The 17,251-nt window shown below is 40.1% G+C and overlaps 1 protein-coding gene and 1 non-coding gene across 2 annotated transcripts; one reads left to right on the top strand and one right to left on the bottom strand.

The window, feature by feature from the left end:
• Positions 1-1,631: 1,631 nt before the first annotated feature.
• On the bottom strand, positions 1,632-1,704 carry Trnar-ccg (transfer RNA arginine (anticodon CCG)). Its single transcript has one exon. It is a non-coding gene; the product is annotated as a tRNA-Arg (tRNA).
• A 4,466-nt stretch (positions 1,705-6,170) lies between these two features.
• LOC139742508 (checkpoint protein HUS1-like) lies at positions 6,171-15,143 on the top strand. Its single transcript, XM_071653044.1, has 8 exons — positions 6,171-6,272; positions 7,287-7,408; positions 8,303-8,479; positions 8,807-8,914; positions 11,389-11,463; positions 12,057-12,156; positions 13,972-14,094; positions 15,058-15,143. Exons 1-8 carry the CDS (start codon positions 6,221-6,223, stop codon positions 15,141-15,143), a joined length of 843 nt encoding a protein of 280 aa, XP_071509145.1. The 5' UTR covers positions 6,171-6,220.
• Positions 15,144-17,251: the final 2,108 nt, after the last annotated feature.

Raw genomic sequence — 17,251 nt, 5'->3', positions numbered from 1 at the left:
TTCCTTTAATGATTGCTGACATGTATGGTGATGTAACTTTAATAAACGACACATTTTGCCACTAATAAAAGAAGTAAAGTCCCGTCAAAATCCAAATACTCGATTTATATAGACATCAAAAAAAACATCAAATAACTAGGAAACTATAAGTCAATGAATGTTTAAAAACATCTTTTGGTGTCCGGAAATAGCTAAGCACATACATTTCCCCCCTTTATTTACGTGCTGTTCGTCATTCATTTTTAACAGGAAATACTACTTATTTCATATTTTCTCTAAAGATATGTTTTCTGCAAACTTACAGAAAAATAAATGTATATTTCATCATGATTTCATGGTAAAGGCGCCGGAGGCTCATCCGCTATGCCTGAAAATATCCCTTCATCTTCGTCATTTTCTAGCTATCGTGTATAGCTGTTTGTTTTTTCTGCCATCCAACGCAATTCATATTGCAAGAACGTAGGAGAATCAGTAATATATTCTACTTTTTTTGTGTGTGTTAATGATCAGTTTTATTGTACATTCCGCAATCAATTTCTTTGATCCACCATTTCTATGTCCTGTAAAGTTGAACTCGACTCCATGGTTATAACTTTACTTTAGTAGAACGTGATATAAAAGAGTGGAGACGAAAGTTAAAAGTTTCATTAAACAAAATAACGAATACAGGAAATTCTAGTATCTTATTCTTGTCTCTCAACTCCAATATCTGGATGTAAGTTAAAACTTAAGATACAGTATTTAAACATGATTATGTCAAAAAGATAATTTTAATAAACATTTGAGGAAGATCGGAAAATAGTACGTTCAAATGTGAATTTTTACAGTTTCAGCTGTTTTCACGTTAAATTTCCTCTAGGTAGGAACTAAAACTTGTAATACACATCTCAGTCGTTGAATGATATCAGGAAAATGTGAATTTCATAAAAAGATTACTTTTTTTTCTTTTTCGAAAAAATGTACACCTCGCCTTGACCCGTTACTGACGTTATTCCTCTTCATTATTTTCTTCATATTTGTACCTCCGTGACGTCATACATTTTCGCAGGATTCCTATGAGAGGGCGGCATGTCGATTTAAGCAAATATGTATACAGTAATCTCTTAATGGATAATACTGTGCTATGAAGAAGAAAAAAAAAAAAGGAACCGATCTTTCTGCATTCGCTTAATACGCAAATGTTTGTGGAAACACATTTCTAAAGCTCACAACTACTGAAATTGAAATGTAAGATTCCCTATGATACCTAAGGCGATAAGCATTAGAACAATAAACGTATAAAACAGAAAAGAAAACAATGAACAGATTGACTCTATAGGGAATGTCGCGGTAACTGTAAAAGATATGTGTACATGCGTCGTCAGGTATCGTCATGTATCGTCCTAAAATGCTATGTCTGGAATAGCCCGACCAGACGCTGTTAGTACACTGTGCGGCTACCTACAGCGACTGGGCTGTGTATTGTATAGTTATGTCTTGAAATACGTACAGTATGGCATCACAGACGAACTCATCACTATTCGACGTATGTAAAGTTCTTATTTTTCCAGTAAAATCTTCAATGCGTGTTCGTGGGAAACCAAACATGCGATCAATTACCAGAAGAAAAAAAAAAGCGTTTTCACACATTGCGACCCTGATGGGACTCGAACCCACAATCTTCAGCTCCGGAGGCTGACACCTTATCCATTAGGCCACAGGGTCTGGCGCCTTGCGCGTGGGTATAAATTATTATAAACTACAGTACACGATATGCAAGCAACCTTCTTGTTGAATGAGGCGAAATGTTTCCGTCGACCAACGTAATGAGTAAATAGTTATTTTTTTGTATTTAATGCCTAATTTTTCCCCAAATTTTTGCTAACACATGGCAAGGGAAGATAAACCACGAACGCACAGAGTGTACGGCATTTTATGGTTGAGTAAGATCCACGAGATGGCGCTGTATACAAAATTTGTACTGGGAACTTCAGTAAGATATCGAATGTGTGTGTGCTATGCGTGGTTGTCTACGGCTCGGGACCGTATACACGCATATAAGGATCAAAAACAGAAGAACAAGAAAAAGTCCGCGAAAGTCAAACTTTTTCCAACCGCTGGAAGTAAGTGCGCTTGAGACCAAATTTAGTAGTTACTTATACAACATCAAACTTATTTTTCATTGCCTCAGGTAATAATTGTCGCCTGGTTATATGACCAAGAAGGTGTTCGTTTCAGTAATAGATAAGAAAAAGAAACCCGAACCATTGGCACAATCATTTGTGCAGTGCCCTAGTCCCAGTCGTTTAAATTGGTGTATTGCATCGACTTTGCATTCAGTCATGTATGATGTAAACTGCACTGTGATCTAACCGTTAGAAAGCTTGGTACTGTCCAGAGCCAAATTCTACTAGATATTCAATCAAAATCTAGAAGCATCTAGAACTCTAAAGATCTGTTAGACTTTATGTTATCTAGAGACTAGAGTCTAGAAGTAGGCCTACCCTATGTCATGAGCTTGGGTTTGAGTTGTGTTCTAGAGCCTAGAGGCAATCAGAGTCTAAATCTAATCAATGACACTATTGACAGCTTGAACTTAACACTGCAATCTACAAGAAAATAAATACAATCAATCGGCATTCCAAGCTAAGCAAGGTAAGGGCAAGGAGCTCGGCTCAGGAGGGCATGTTGATATGATTGCTGCCAATTTTGCTGGCGTAAAATTTGCCCTCTGACACTGGAAGGGACACGATGTATGGACGTATGATAGTAGGGTGTAGACAGTATGGTTGGGTGTTCATAATACCGGCCACCTAACGTTTTTCTATCAATAGAAACGTGAAAAATCTCACAATTTGCCTGAAATTTTACTCGCGTGTGGAGAAAATACTCCGGATTCACAAGCGCGCACTGAAAATGCGATCTGAGGTACGCGCTCTTACGGTAGATGGCGGCTTCGAACGCGTGGGGTGTCATTTTTTCCGCACTCAGTTGCCCTGCTCATTTCAACCGACCACCCTGACAATACGTATAAAGGGCACTTAAACGATTTTTTCGACAGGCCGCTGTTTTTTTTCTAGCCGTCATTTTTCCCCAATAATATTTGAATATATTTTGAATCCTTCGATATTACTTTTGAAGGACTGTTTGATGAATTTGAGTTGATTTTCATTAGGAAACTTTTCATCGTAATTGAAATAAATTTAGATGAGTCGGTTTGTTTTTTCACATTCATTTCTCGTTTCTGCATCAACTCGTACGGTCGTAGCGGGCGACAAAATGTTTGTCATGTGTATGTGTAACGTGTGTGCACGATCGTACAAGCGGCGGTGACAATTTTGCGGTCAAAATCGTCAAATTTATTACGGAAGGATACTCTACATCTAACAACGAGTCAGCAAAGGTAGGCCTAGTTATATGTAGTTACACGATAAACCTTATTCTATTTTGCTAAATTTCGGTAATTTAGAGGGAATACTTAGTTGTTTTCGCCACATTTTACTCGGTAGCGTAGCCCAGTGAAGAATCGAACACCGTTGCGTGTAGACCCATGCGTACATTTTCTTTCTGTATGCGCAATTCCATTATAGTGCGCGGTCGGCCGATATGGACCCGGTTGGTGTGTTGCACACCTACCATACTAACGTTTTTTTTTTTTTTTTTTTTTTTTTTGGTAATTTACACAAAAGCTGGGCATTGTTCTTGTACTACCCGTAGTGTGATTGATTTGTGTGTCAGTGTAGTATTTACTTGAGACTCTCACCCAAGTTCATCATTGATCATTAGAATTAGTGAGAATGGGCATCCATTTCTGTTTATAATTTCTGTTCTGTGTATAATTTTATACGTACATCATGCAAGGTACTAGTAGAAGTAGTAGGCTCTGGTGGGCCTATCCACTATCTTCCTCTATTCTTCTCTTTGCAGTGACCTGTGGACCCGTGGAGTATATCAGTCTGGGAAATCCGCTCATGTCACGTGCTCTGTCTCACAAGGCACGCTCCCCCTCATGAGCACCTCTTGGGTACTCAAGAGGCTCCCTCTCCGCAGTGCTCATGAGGCCTCCCCTTCACTTCTCATCCATCTCACATCGATATATAAATGGTCACAAGTTCGCACTGTGATTTTTTGTTACACACACATGTTCACTTTCCATGATGAGAAGAAGAAAAAATTCTATCAATTTGTTTTGACAAAAATCAAGTTGTAATGCTGCCTGTGTCATCAACCTGGTCAAAAAAAAAAAATCAAGTTTTAATCGAAACAAATAGAAATCTTCTCATCATGGAGAGTGGACATGTGTGTGTCAAAAAAAAAAAATCACAGTGCGAACTTGAGACCATTTATATATCGATGTGAGATGGATGAGAAGCAAAGAGCAGGCCTCAAATTAACCGACGGCCACCGACGGCCATGGCCGTCGGTGCCCCTCTCGTTGGCCGCAATGCCATTCTCTCCTTGATCAAAGTTACGGCCAAAAAAAATGTGCCCTTTTTCTTGCGGCCGTGGTGCCCTTTTAGAATGAAAGTTATTATTTATGACGTATAATATGCCCTTTCTCAAAGTCTACACTTTAATAAGCTTGAACAACTTTCCTGATCTCAAATATCATACCTTCAGTTCACTCGCGTCCCAATATATCTGATTCAAACTCAAAGTATCTTTCCGAGATACGAGACGACGTGTAGAAGTCTATGTGCATGTACGCCCGACCGACTTTTACCGTCCTGACTGCCTCCGCAGCGCAGCGGCCATAGAGTTACTAGCTAGGCAGCGGCGGGCCAGAGCAAGTGGTCGCAAGCCATGCCAAAAAATGCCATGCCTGTCGGACGGCTGCGAGAATTGCCATCTCTCTCGCTCTGCATTCATGCCTCGCCGTCGCGCCGCATGCTCAAAGCAAAATGGCGCCAGAAGTGCTCCAAAGCGAGCGCGGCGTACGCGTTGAGAAGGTACTGTATTACAGAACCTACATCGTATTGCGTATGGCCGACTGCCTAACATCGTCTGCTGCGGAGAGATCTTATGCGTGCGTGCACTGCTGGAGTGTAGCAGCACGGTCGATAGCATACAGCTCTATGGGGCATTCACATCACGTATAAACACCCAACATGCCCTTTCCAATGTGGCCTTGGTGCCCCTCTGACTGACCTAAGTGCCCTGGCCTCTTGGAAAAAGTCCCCTTTTCTAAATGGCCTTGCCCCTCCAAAATCCTATTTCGAGGCCTGAAAGAGGAGTCCTCATGAGCTCTGTGGGGAAGGAGCCTCTTGAGTACCCCAGAGGTACTCATGAGGGAGAGAGTGCCTTGTGAGACGGAGCCCCCCTCATGAGCAGATTTCCCAGACTGATATGCATATTAAATTTGGTGATGTTATGTGTGGACGTCTATTGGGGTTTGTGTCTGTTTGCATATCAAAAGGGCTGGGGTGGGGTGGGGGGGGGGGTGAAAAGAATGAGAATTTAGAAGAAAAAAAGTCCTTGTAAGAGTGTGCTGTTTAATGTAGTGTTAACTTTGATTGTGCATGTTGCTGTGATGTTCAAAGAACACAAGTTCTCATCAATTTAGCCCGTTGAGGATGAGCTGATTCTGTTATAAGCATGCATTTCCCATAGACACCTGTGTGAATATACTCGGGACTAGAGGTCTAGTCGTAAATGGGTTGAAAGAGCAATTTAGCAATTTGATGTGATATGTCTTCTAACCTCTCAAAGAGGATTGTATCACACACACACACACACACGCACGCACACACACACACGCACGCACGTGCACACACACCAAAAAAACCCACAAAATCATGTTTTGTTTCACAAGTACATTTGGCAGAAAATAGAGCAAAAGAAAGTTGTAAACTTGTCACTAACTGCTTAATTGACAGTGTTACATGTCTCTTGGTATGGACATGTACCTGTAGCATTGCCACTAATGACATTGGTAATGTTGTAGGCCTACAACCTGTATACTGGATTTCATGTGGGATGATTGTTGTTGAGTGCTGTGGACCACAGCTTAAGAGTTGGGACCCCAATTAAATGGAAGAAAAAAAAAATTTCTTTCAACCCACATTGATGAATTGGGGGTCACTGTTTAGGAAAGAAGTTAGGGAGATTTTACTTTTGTTTACATGTTTCTCAGTTTTCGTTTTTCTTTAAATTTCTTTTCAGCTTACTATGCTTCATGACCTGAATGTACGCCCAACGCTGCAATACTTCTGACTTCTTCTGTGTCTTATAATTCCTCACCATGCGCTTCAGAGCTAGACTGACAGATATCAGCAGCATTGAGCAGTTCACAAGTACGTATATGTAACAGTAGATGAAATTATGTATTTAAAAAAAAAAAAAAAAAAGATAAATAACATGGAAACGTTTTAGAAAAAAAGGTAATCAGTTTGTTTCATTTTGTGTGATAAAAATGGAAAAAATAACATTATTTCATACTGCTTACCTCCTCATTCAGGTGTCAACATGTGAGTAGAAAGTGTATGTGATTTGGGGGAGTCGTGTGATGGCGATGGGCTCTGTAGGTTATCACAGACTTCAAAACAAAACTACAAGAATCAGTTAATGCCTCCCACAGTTATCTGACATCACTCAAGTAATTTCTTTACCTGTTTCAGGTCTATAGTCTATAGTCTTGTAAGTGCAAATTAAGGCAAATCCATAAATATTATATATAAATCTCTTCATCCCTTGTTTGCCTATATCTTTGGTTTCCTTTGGAACTACAAGAAAATTGACTGCAATATATCATATACTAATTTGATGTTACACTTACTGTGCTGAATTTCCATTCCCTTACAAACTTTTCTTCATGCTGCTTATCACGGTCCTCTAGAAAACTGTCACAACAACAGATGCACATCTGTTGGATTATCATGATGTAGTCGATACTGTTGATTTATTCATGTAAGGCAGTAATGATTGGACATCTCATGTTTTTCTGATGAACAAAATGATCCCTTCCTTGTTATTTAAAGAACATGGCTCTTTGTGGCAATTTGACACACTGTGACTAAAGTGAAACTGTTTCTCATTTTTAAATTGGTACTCATCTGACTTACTGCAGACCACTGAGAGAACCAAATTTGCATTTGCCATCAAATGCAATAGACTGTACCCAGTTCAGTTGTTGAGTAACAGTTCAAAGCAGTACCATGGATTTAATTTTCATATTGAATCGTCACCGTTGTGTCTGTTGTTGCTTATGTTGTTTTTATGTTGCCTGATTTGATACCTTCAAGCAACGCATAATTTCATACTGTACTCTTCTTCAGCTAATATTGTAAATAAAAATGGTTTCCCTGCAGGAGTCTTTGGTACGATAGCAAAGCTCACCCAGCTATGTGTGTTAAGGATATCAAAAGAGAGAATGTTCTTCATCCTGAATGACAAAGTGGCCAAAGGCAATCTCTGGTGTGAGTTGCAGTCGGTGAGTCGTGTCTGCTGAATTCAGTGCCTTCTTGATAAAAATCTCATCAATGTGCATGATTTAGAAGATGATGTGGCAGGCAGTTCTTTAAACCACACAATATCATAATGGGTTGTTAACATGAATTAATGCATTGTGACACGATACTTTTGCTAAACATTCACAATATTATGAGTGGAGGATCATATTACAACAGAATACAAGAAACTGATAACCAGCAATTGAAGTGTTTGCTAGGAAAAAAAAATCATTTTGTTTTCTTATACTTTTAGAAAGTTTGCTAGATGGTCCTCACTTTCTCTATGTATGTGATTCTTAGTGATGGGACATTTAAATTACATATGTTTGGACTGGTTACTATTCAAACTTTGAGCATTTCAGGTGTTTCAGTGCTCATTTACATGTCACTGTTGATTGCATAATTGTATGATTTATCTGACGTACTACATTGTATGTATGCTGGATGCAATGAACAAAACTAATGAAAGTATACATTTTTCATAAAATTGTCATGCATTGTTGCCATATGGGGCACTAAAATGGTTAATCGTTACTAAACTGAAAGAGTTTATGCAAGTGCAGTAATTCATACTTGCTGATGTTAGGTTAATACTCTATACAACTGTTTAGTCATCTGTATGCATTTCCCTACCATAAATCGGCAAGAGCATGACACAGTCGTAATGTAGAGTAAAGGGTGCAGTCTGTATCATTAATTTTGGTGCAGTCTGCTCAAGGGAAATGGCACTATGATTGGTTTTCTTTGAAATGCAAAGCTGGTGCTTCTCATTGGGCCACGATATCAGCAGTTCATATTCTGCCTCACCAATTTGGGTATACATGGGTTGAAATGAGACATTGCTCCACTTGATTTGACTTGTTCTCTGTCTGCAGATGAATCTCTGCAGTGAGTACCAGATGGAGGGTGTTGCAGAGGACGCTGATGAGATCTACCTGGAGATCACCCCCGATGACCTTGTGCGTGCCCTGAAGACAGCGCAGAGCGCCAAGTCGGTCAAGATCAAACTCACCAAGAAATTCACCCCTTGCCTCTCTCTTGAAGTAGAACTGGTAAGAGTTCGGACTTTGAAAATGTGACTAGAATATATCACTGATTATAAACAAACAGATATTTGAACCAGAGGGGTGGAAATCTATTCCTGTGGGGTTACGTCCCTAAATCTCCAACACTAGGTGTTATAGCAGCTCAGTAGGTAAGACAGTGGACAGTCAGTCAAGGCACTTTATCCTCATTGCATTGAAAATGTGACTAGAAGAGATCACTGATTATATACAAATTGATACTGCACTAAAGAGATGACAAACAACCAAGAGCATTGCAATCAAAGGCTAATGTGTGAACTTCATTGTGTACAAATATTTGTTTTCCATGTTCAGCCATCGAGGACAGGTCACAGCCGGGTCATCACCCACGACGTCCCAGTGACGGTTATCCCCAAGAGACTGTGGTCAGAATACAAGGAGCCCAAGCTGCCAGACTTTGATGTAAGCTGTAGAGGAAATTGTAGGCTTTCTCCCAGACCGCAATCCATGTGGAGGGCGCTGGCAGCCTCGCGCCGTCACGGCACCTGGGTAGCCTTTTGCAGGAAGAGGTCTCCTGTGGATGGAAGAGAATAAATCCTCTATCAGACACTTTCAGATAACTCATTTCATTGATATTTCTTGAGCCACAAGTCAGAGTCAAACTGACATCTCAATGCTGCCAAAGCAGACAAGTATGTTTGTGCCAGAGTCTCACATTTACTCTAAACATCGAGCAAGCAACAGAGATGTGAGAAAATTCAGTTAAACTTGGGTAGAAGGTGAACTCTGACACCTCAGACTTACTTGTAAGGGGGCTTATTGAATGAGAGATTTACAACTTTTTAGATTGACAGTACCAAATGAATCATCTGCACCAACAAAATGGTAGACAGAGAAGATAGGGTATTCTGGAAATGAAAAGTTTTGCACTCAGAATCAGGTAAGATGAATTTCATGTCTCGTCAATTTTGCGGACGGTCATGACAATTAGGCAAGCACTTCAAACAGCTTACTGCTGCCACGGCGGCTAAAGGTTTTGGCAGCACATGCTACGGTAAAAGGTAAATGGTCTGCATCATGACGGCAGATTCACTTGTGCTACAGGACTAGCCAACATGAAGACAACTACAAATAACATAGCAGATATTCCCCTACAGTATACCTACCTTGAAATAAAAAATGTGAAATGATATAACATATAACAAGCAAGATATTTGCACACTTCTATTTTCGCGTGAGTTTCATGTTGCACAAAAAAATTTTAGATTGGAGAAGTAAGTGGCAGGGAAACACACATCCCTTTAGATCTTAGTTACTTTTGTCTTTTGTAAATCTGTTCCACCTTTCTTTTTTTGAAAATGTGAGAGTTAACAGCTGTGTTCATGCTTCTACATGTACAAGAGCTCTAGCTCAGTTGCATGTAGAGTATTTCATGTCACGTATCAAAATGACTTACCTTACCACTGACTTGTATCCATGTTATCTATAGACTTCCTTACAATATTTACATTCATTAGGTGTATGCTATTCTTTGGCGAAGATTAAGTGTTGTTTTGGGGCACACATGCTTTTCAATAAGGCCAAAAAAAAAAATTGTTTGTTTGCCCTTAATTGTCAAAACCAAAGAGGGTAAATAGGTCGTTCTTTTTTTTTTTTTTTTTTAATACAGGGTACCCTTTTTTCCATGTCGATGCACTCAGAACTCCAAGGGATTCATTCAAATTTACGTCTTGCCAGGGCCAGGTACGCGAGGCAGAAACACTCACTGACAAACACTTATAACATTCATCTTTGTTAAATTTTTAAAACAGCTCCAAAAAAGTACCTTCCAGTGAGATGCTGGCAACTGAACTCCAAACAGTTTTGGTGCCATGACAGCTGGTAACGGATGCTGCAAAAGTAGCCATCTTGGCAGTCGCGCTGGAGCGCTGTGCCGCGGCCGGTACGGTAGCTAGCAAAGACGCTTAACTTATAAGACACAAAAGTGCGCGCTAATCCTGTACAAAACAAATGGACAGCGCGCGGTCCTCAAGTGTATTACGCACATCATCTGAGACCACAGTACCTAACTTCAAAGATAGCGCATCTCAGGTGATGTGCGTCTTTGCCAGAGACGCGCTGTCTCTGAAGTTGTTGTTGTTTATCAAGCGTCTTTAAGGGAGTGTAGCTTGAACTCTATTGTGAGATCATGTTGTTGCCAAATTTCTACCTCCACGAAATAATCCTTATTACTTTAAAATCTCATTCTTCAAAATAATCCCCTTAATCGATAAAAAGCTACGACTATAATTTTAAAATCTTTTTAAGATAATAAAAATACCACTACCTTTGGAAATGAATGATGTTTCTAGGTGTACTGAGTTTGTACTTAGCTCTCTTTTGTATCGTCATGTAGGGTAGCCATTTTGTGTCCATTTCTATCGCGCGCCTTCGTATCTTGTTATCTCTACTTACCAAAGAGATTTTCCCCAGTGAGGAGAAAAATCTCTTTGCTACTTACTAATCTTTGGTAGCTAGCTAGCTAGCGCACTATCTATGGCGCATATGCATGCATTTATTGGATTTCGTGCACATGCGTGCACGCACGTGAGCCAAAAAGGTAGCTAGCATGCAATGCATGCTATAAAACGTAGCCTGCGGCCCCGCGCGGCCCGAACACGATGAGATGAAAAAAAAACATTTTTAGACTTTTTTTTCATTCTTTCTTTAGCTTAAAATGGATAATTTTGGGTTTAAAACCGTTCACAAATTTGTAGAAGATGAAATTTGTGGAAAAAAATAAACTTGAAAGAGCAAAAGAAAAAAAAAAAAAAAACGCGACCCGAAATTTCCGTGATTTTCAGTCGGTCGCGAAGGGCAAACAAAGCAATTTTTTTTTTTTGGCCTAATGATGGAAACTTCCTATTGTTAATAATGGTTTATTTTTTCCTTCACAGATAACCATATGCATGCCACCCTTGAAAGTGCTCAGAACTGTTACAGAGAGGATGAAGAACCTAGGAAGTTACCTGGTGAGAACTTCTATCAAGTCTATCTTTTTGTTATTTCATTCCCTCAATATCAACTTACTCGGGGAATGAAGATAAAGACGATTAGGCTGATGTTAGGTTATTGTTGGCTGTGTATGAAGTACAGATAGTGCAGCATTTTAATGATGATAACATTCAACCTGTAAGACCCTTTGATCATCAAGGCAACCAAAATATGCCTTATTTGATTCATATACAGACCATAACATTCAGACAAGAATTAGAAAAGCTTACAAAGAGTACTATTTGCCATACGAGAACAGAATTAATTGTTGATACATCATGGAGATCTCAATATACCCCCCCAACAGTTGGAACAAACCTTGATCAGAATATTTAGGACTTGCAGGTGCCATTCCAACATGAAATTACATCTGTCAATCCCTGAAAGAGACCTGAAAATAACATCTTGTTGGCCCCTACTGGCATAGGACCTGGAAGTGATATTAAAGATATGGGCCGAAGGCACTGTGAGAAAGTCATATTAGTTCTTATGGTCCAGTGGTGATCCAGACAGGTTTTACTCTGACTGACCAATGGGAGTGATTCTCACATTGCTATTGTCCATGCATCAGGAGCTGTCGGCCAATCAGAGCGGCGACATGAGACTCAGGGTGGAGAGCGAGCAGGTGACGGTATCCACTCATTTCCGGGACCTGGAGAATCCGGAATGGGGTAAGCTTTGTCCCCCCCCCCCCCCCCCAAGACTCGCACTTGTGGCGATGCTGTGGTCTAGTGGATTGCACGCCACACTCTCATGAGGAGGTCTAGGGTTCAAACCTTGCCTCAGCATTCGTGGCCTTGGGCAAGACGCTTTATCCACAATGCTCCTCTGTACCTTTGTGTATGAGTCATTACCTCTTTGGGAGCTGATGAAGTGGTTGGATTTGATGCTTTCAAGTGACCAAAATGCCTCCTTTTGAGCAGCATGAGTGCACTGCAGGTTCAGTTTTGTTATGCCTCCGCCACGAAGTGGTGCCCGAGGCATTATGTTTTTGGGTTGTCCGTCCGTCCGTCCGTCCATAATGAATTTTGTGGACAGGGTAACTATCAAAACCTTTTGAGGTATCCTAATGAAACTTGGCATGTATGTGTATTAGGAGGTGAAGTTGTGCCTATCAACTTTTGGGTGCACATGCTCAAGGTCAAAGGTCAAAAGGTCAAGGTCAAATGCTTAAAATTTCACTTTTCCCCCCCATATCTATGCAATGCCTGAAGATATTTTCTTGAAACTTAGTGTATACATGTATTACCCAATTAAGATTCTCTGGTGAAAGTTTGGGGTCATGAGGTCAAAAGGTCAAAGGTCAAAAGGTCAAGTAAAATGTTAAAATTGCACTTTTTTCTCTGTATCTTGGAAATTGTTCAAGGTATCTTTATGGAACAATGTATATGCATGTACTGACTGGCAGTGGTTATCTAGGGAATTTGGGGTTCATGTGGTCAAAGGTCAGGGGTCAAAGGTCAAGGGCAATACTTCAAAATTTTACTATTTTACTTATATTTATGCAATGCCAGCAGGATTATTTTTTTTAAAAACTTGATGTATGCATGTATAACCCACTAGAGATTCTCTGGGATTTTCTTTTTTTTTGCCAAGAAGGTCAAAGGTCAAAAGGTCAAAGATCAAGTGAAAGTGCTGAACTTACTTCTTTCTCCATATCTCGGAAGTGGCTCAAGTTATCTTTAAACTTAGTACATATTTATGTATGTTCTGCCTGACATTGATTCTCTTATGAATCAAAGGCCAGATGAAAATGATAACAATTTACTGTTCAATACAGAAATTGCACTTTTTCTCCATACAATTTATACCTTGACAATTACTCAAGTGCGTAAACTTATGAAAGGGTCAAAGTCGAAATTAAAGTTCTTAAATCCCCAAATACATGCTCTCCTATTCATCCAATTAAACATAGGTCAAGGAAGGTGAACATTCGAAACATTTGTGACAAACATGTCATTTTAATATTTTGCCAATTTTGTGAAAATGTAATCACACATTGTCCACATGTACTGTAGACCTATTAGGAGAATCGTGCATTATGGCGGAGGCATACCAGTCGCCATAGCGACATTTCTAGTTTTATTTTTATTTTTTTTTTGAGTTGGTTAGTAATATGCTATAGATTGCTTTGAACTCCATGATGCAGTGGAAAGGCACACAATATAAGAAATATGTACTTTCATGATAATTGTTATCATTATCATATTTCTGCTATTACAGCATGTTTAGACCATAATTTGTAATGCAAAATTTGTATTTTCAAACTGGTGCTTTTTTAACGTCATCCTTATAGGGTCACCTTGAATTCAGTTTCACTGTAATTTTGATATGATGCCATGATAATGAAGAACAGCTTATCGCTAAAATGATTACAACCATTTTTAACAGTAGTATAGGGAATGACTTGAAAGACCTTTCTTGGTAGGGACTACAAAATTAGTTTCTTCAATGTTTTGCTTGCATGTTTGCTGCTCTGCCTCCAGAGGGCGCCGATTCCCAGTCAAGCCAAACGGACCCCTCTGGCTTGGTAGGGGCTAAGGTTGACATCAGAAAGTTCATCCACTTCTTGTCTGGACAGCAGCTGAATCCATCCAGGATTGTATGCAGTAAGTATGGATTGATATCCATCATTTGTTATTGATCTAAAGTTGATCAAGTGGTCGGCTTTGTTAGCATCATCATGGTTTACAAGGTACATACTTTTTAAACATTGTGTGCCTAGAAGGGAATTTCACATTTTTGTTTCCCTATAAGTTTTCAATAAGGAATTTTTCTGTATTAAAAGAAAAAGAAAGAAAAAAAATATATATACAATGAAGTACTGTTTATTGTTGCTGTTTTTGTGTATGTGGTTTTTGTCGAGCCCACAGGAGGTGCGAAGGAACTAAGGGATCGCCTGTGGCATCTGTCTGTCCGTCATCTGTCCATCGTCCCTCCGTCCGTTGTCCGTCCCTCCGTAACGCTACAAAAACTTGAATAACTCTCTACTGAGGACTTTAATTTCAATCAAACTTGGAGGGAAGAGTGGTTATGCAAAATTACACATTTTACCAAACATGAAGGTCACCACAAGGTCAAAGGTCATAGGCGGGGTCAATGAACTTCTGGGATTTAGAAAAACATTAATTTCTTCTACACGAATGGGCGAGACACATTTTGGCACTTGCCTTGTTTTTTTTTGGGGGGGGTTTGTTGGTTTTTTGCTTCTGTTTTTTGATGATGGTCATCGAAAACAAAATACTGAATCAGGATCTTGTTTGGAAGACAACTGGTTGTCAATGCTCAAGCAGAATGGACAAACGATTTGATTACATGCATGCATTTATATCCAATACATTTCCTGTATCCACGTGAATTTTATTCGGTAGTTCAGAGATGCGGAATAACCAGTGTCTTGGGTTTTGTCTTGTACACATATGTCATGTGGATTTATAGTGTTTTATGACCTCAAAAAGTCCCAGATGTAACCTGTTTATAATCTCTTTAATAGTTATTGCTAAGTTGGACACATGTATAGTCTGAGGATATTTCCTCACTTCCTATTTGGAATTTCTGTTTCTCCTTTGCAGGTATCGTAGACAATCGAATCATCCATTTCTTCCTGCTGCATGAGGATCTCTCCATTCAGTACAGCATGCCTGTCATCTATTCATGAAGATCAGGGCCAAAGGAGACAGATGGAGGTATTGAAAGGCACTGCCCACTGGAGGGAGTTACTGGTACTTTACAAAGATGGCCAAGACATCATGGCAAGACAGTATCATTTTGTGTGCCGGGAAATGGCCAACATGATGCAAACTCATGATGTGTCCATCTAGAGGAACCATTGTGTGTATCTATCTGCTGGATGTGTCATCGGAACACCCAGCCTGGTTTCTGTCCATCTTCAAGCTCCACCTGGATTGGATTGTTGTAGGAAAAATGTCCGAGGGTATCAGACATCCCTGTGTGTGTTTCATCATGACTGCTAATGTGTCATCAATAAGTGGGTTATGCCTTCTTCCCGCGAGGGTCTTGAGGTTGTCACAGTACATGAGAAGCATTGCCTCTAGGATGTATCAGATACTTGCAGATACTTTTGCTGTGGCCTAGTGGACTGTACAATCATGATATCCAGGGTTCAAGCCCCATAATGGCAACTGCATCCTTCAGTAAAGTGCTATATTCGTAGCACTCCTCTGTAAGCAGGTGTATAAATGGGTACCGTACAGGAAACTGAATGCCAGTGTTGGTTGGAATTAGGATGTTTGTTGCATAGCTTGGCAGCCTGGCTCCACTGCCCCTGAAGCACTTTTAGGACCATGACATGATCAAGATAAGCACAACATGAAAGCAAAGTATGGCCAGATCTCGGTCATCCAGCCATTGCTTTTACAAATCTCTTTGTTATCTGAACATATCCACTCCTATTCCATTTCATTTCCACATTATTTTGATTATGAAACATCGCAATTATCATGTGATTCATCATAGTGAATAGAAAATTGACCACGCCCTATGTTCCCCACCACAACTTGCTTAAAAGTTTCATGCTTGAGCATCTCTCACATATCTGGCCCTATCATTTTAATGGATGGGTGCCAGTCCTGACAAGGCTGAATATCTGAGGTTGGACAGTAGTATTCTTGTTCTTATGACAATCATTAGCACTTAATTTTAGAACTGTGGGCAGTATGCCAAGGGAACTAAAATCTTGCAGATTCACAAATAACACACTATTTTTTCAAGCCTTAAAACCATTGTATAGGCCTACCATTTCGTGATTGAATGAGAGGTAATAGCTGTTTCAATGGAGAGGATTTAAATTGAAAAAGCATAAAGAATGTTGATGCTTTATTAGATACCAAAGAGCTGAAACACATGTGAAAGTTAATCAGTTAAAGGGGAATACTAAAGAAATAAAATTATATATGAAGTCAAAGAGTAGGACACATAGAACAATTTGTCGTTTACATCGTTTAAAATGGCCTTTTTGAAGTGGAGTTAGAGGATATTGAAAATTTACACCTGTCACCCCCCTGAAATCTAGGTCACAGCGTAAATTTCGAGGCTTTGCTGATGACGTCATGGGATGAAAGGAATCGCGCAAGGTCTCGAGCGCCGCAGGCCCCCGCGCGCATAAGGCATGCATTGTATCATACAAGTTGTTGTACATAGTATTTGCATACAAAGTTTTGGAAGTTTGTTTTTCGATAATGCACGACATCGTACGTTAAGGCCATGCAGTGATGATCAGGATGATTTCTTGGTGGAATTTGAATGTGGGAGCAATGATGAACTGAGTGATACAGTATACACTAGTGATGATAACGATGATGAAACTAGTGGTGAAGTTGGAGAGATAGATGTTGCTGACGAGCCGCACGGTGGTACGGCGGGGCGCAGGAGGGAAACGCTACGGGCGAGCTAGTGGGGAAGGCCCGCCCAGGGCGGTCCGGTTGAAGCGGACGGACTTAGTGGAGATATTGGCAGTACGACTGTACGAGCCCTTGCCACACGGCAGGCCAGGGGACAATGTTGGTGACGCATGACCAATGCCAGGTAGACTTCAAAATTTAGATGGGTAAGAGTTTTTTTTTTTATTCTGAACTGAAAATGAACCGAGCTTAGTGCTGACGTGATCTCGTACTTCAGAGCAGCAGTAGACCTAATTGAACACAGCCCAGTCGCTGTAAGTAGCGCAGCGTCTGGTCGGGCTATTTATCTTATCACATCACACTCACTCCTAACTATACACAGCCCAGTCGCTGTACGTAGGTACGT

The sequence above is a fragment of the Diadema antillarum genome, unplaced genomic scaffold, assembly GCF_040938485.1.
Source record: "Diadema antillarum isolate AM-2024a unplaced genomic scaffold, OU_Dant_1.0 seq00001003_RagTag, whole genome shotgun sequence".
NCBI lineage: Eukaryota > Metazoa > Echinodermata > Echinoidea > Diadematoida > Diadematidae > Diadema > Diadema antillarum.
Note: the sequence above shows the minus strand (reverse complement) of the source record. Positions and strands in the feature narration are given on the sequence as shown.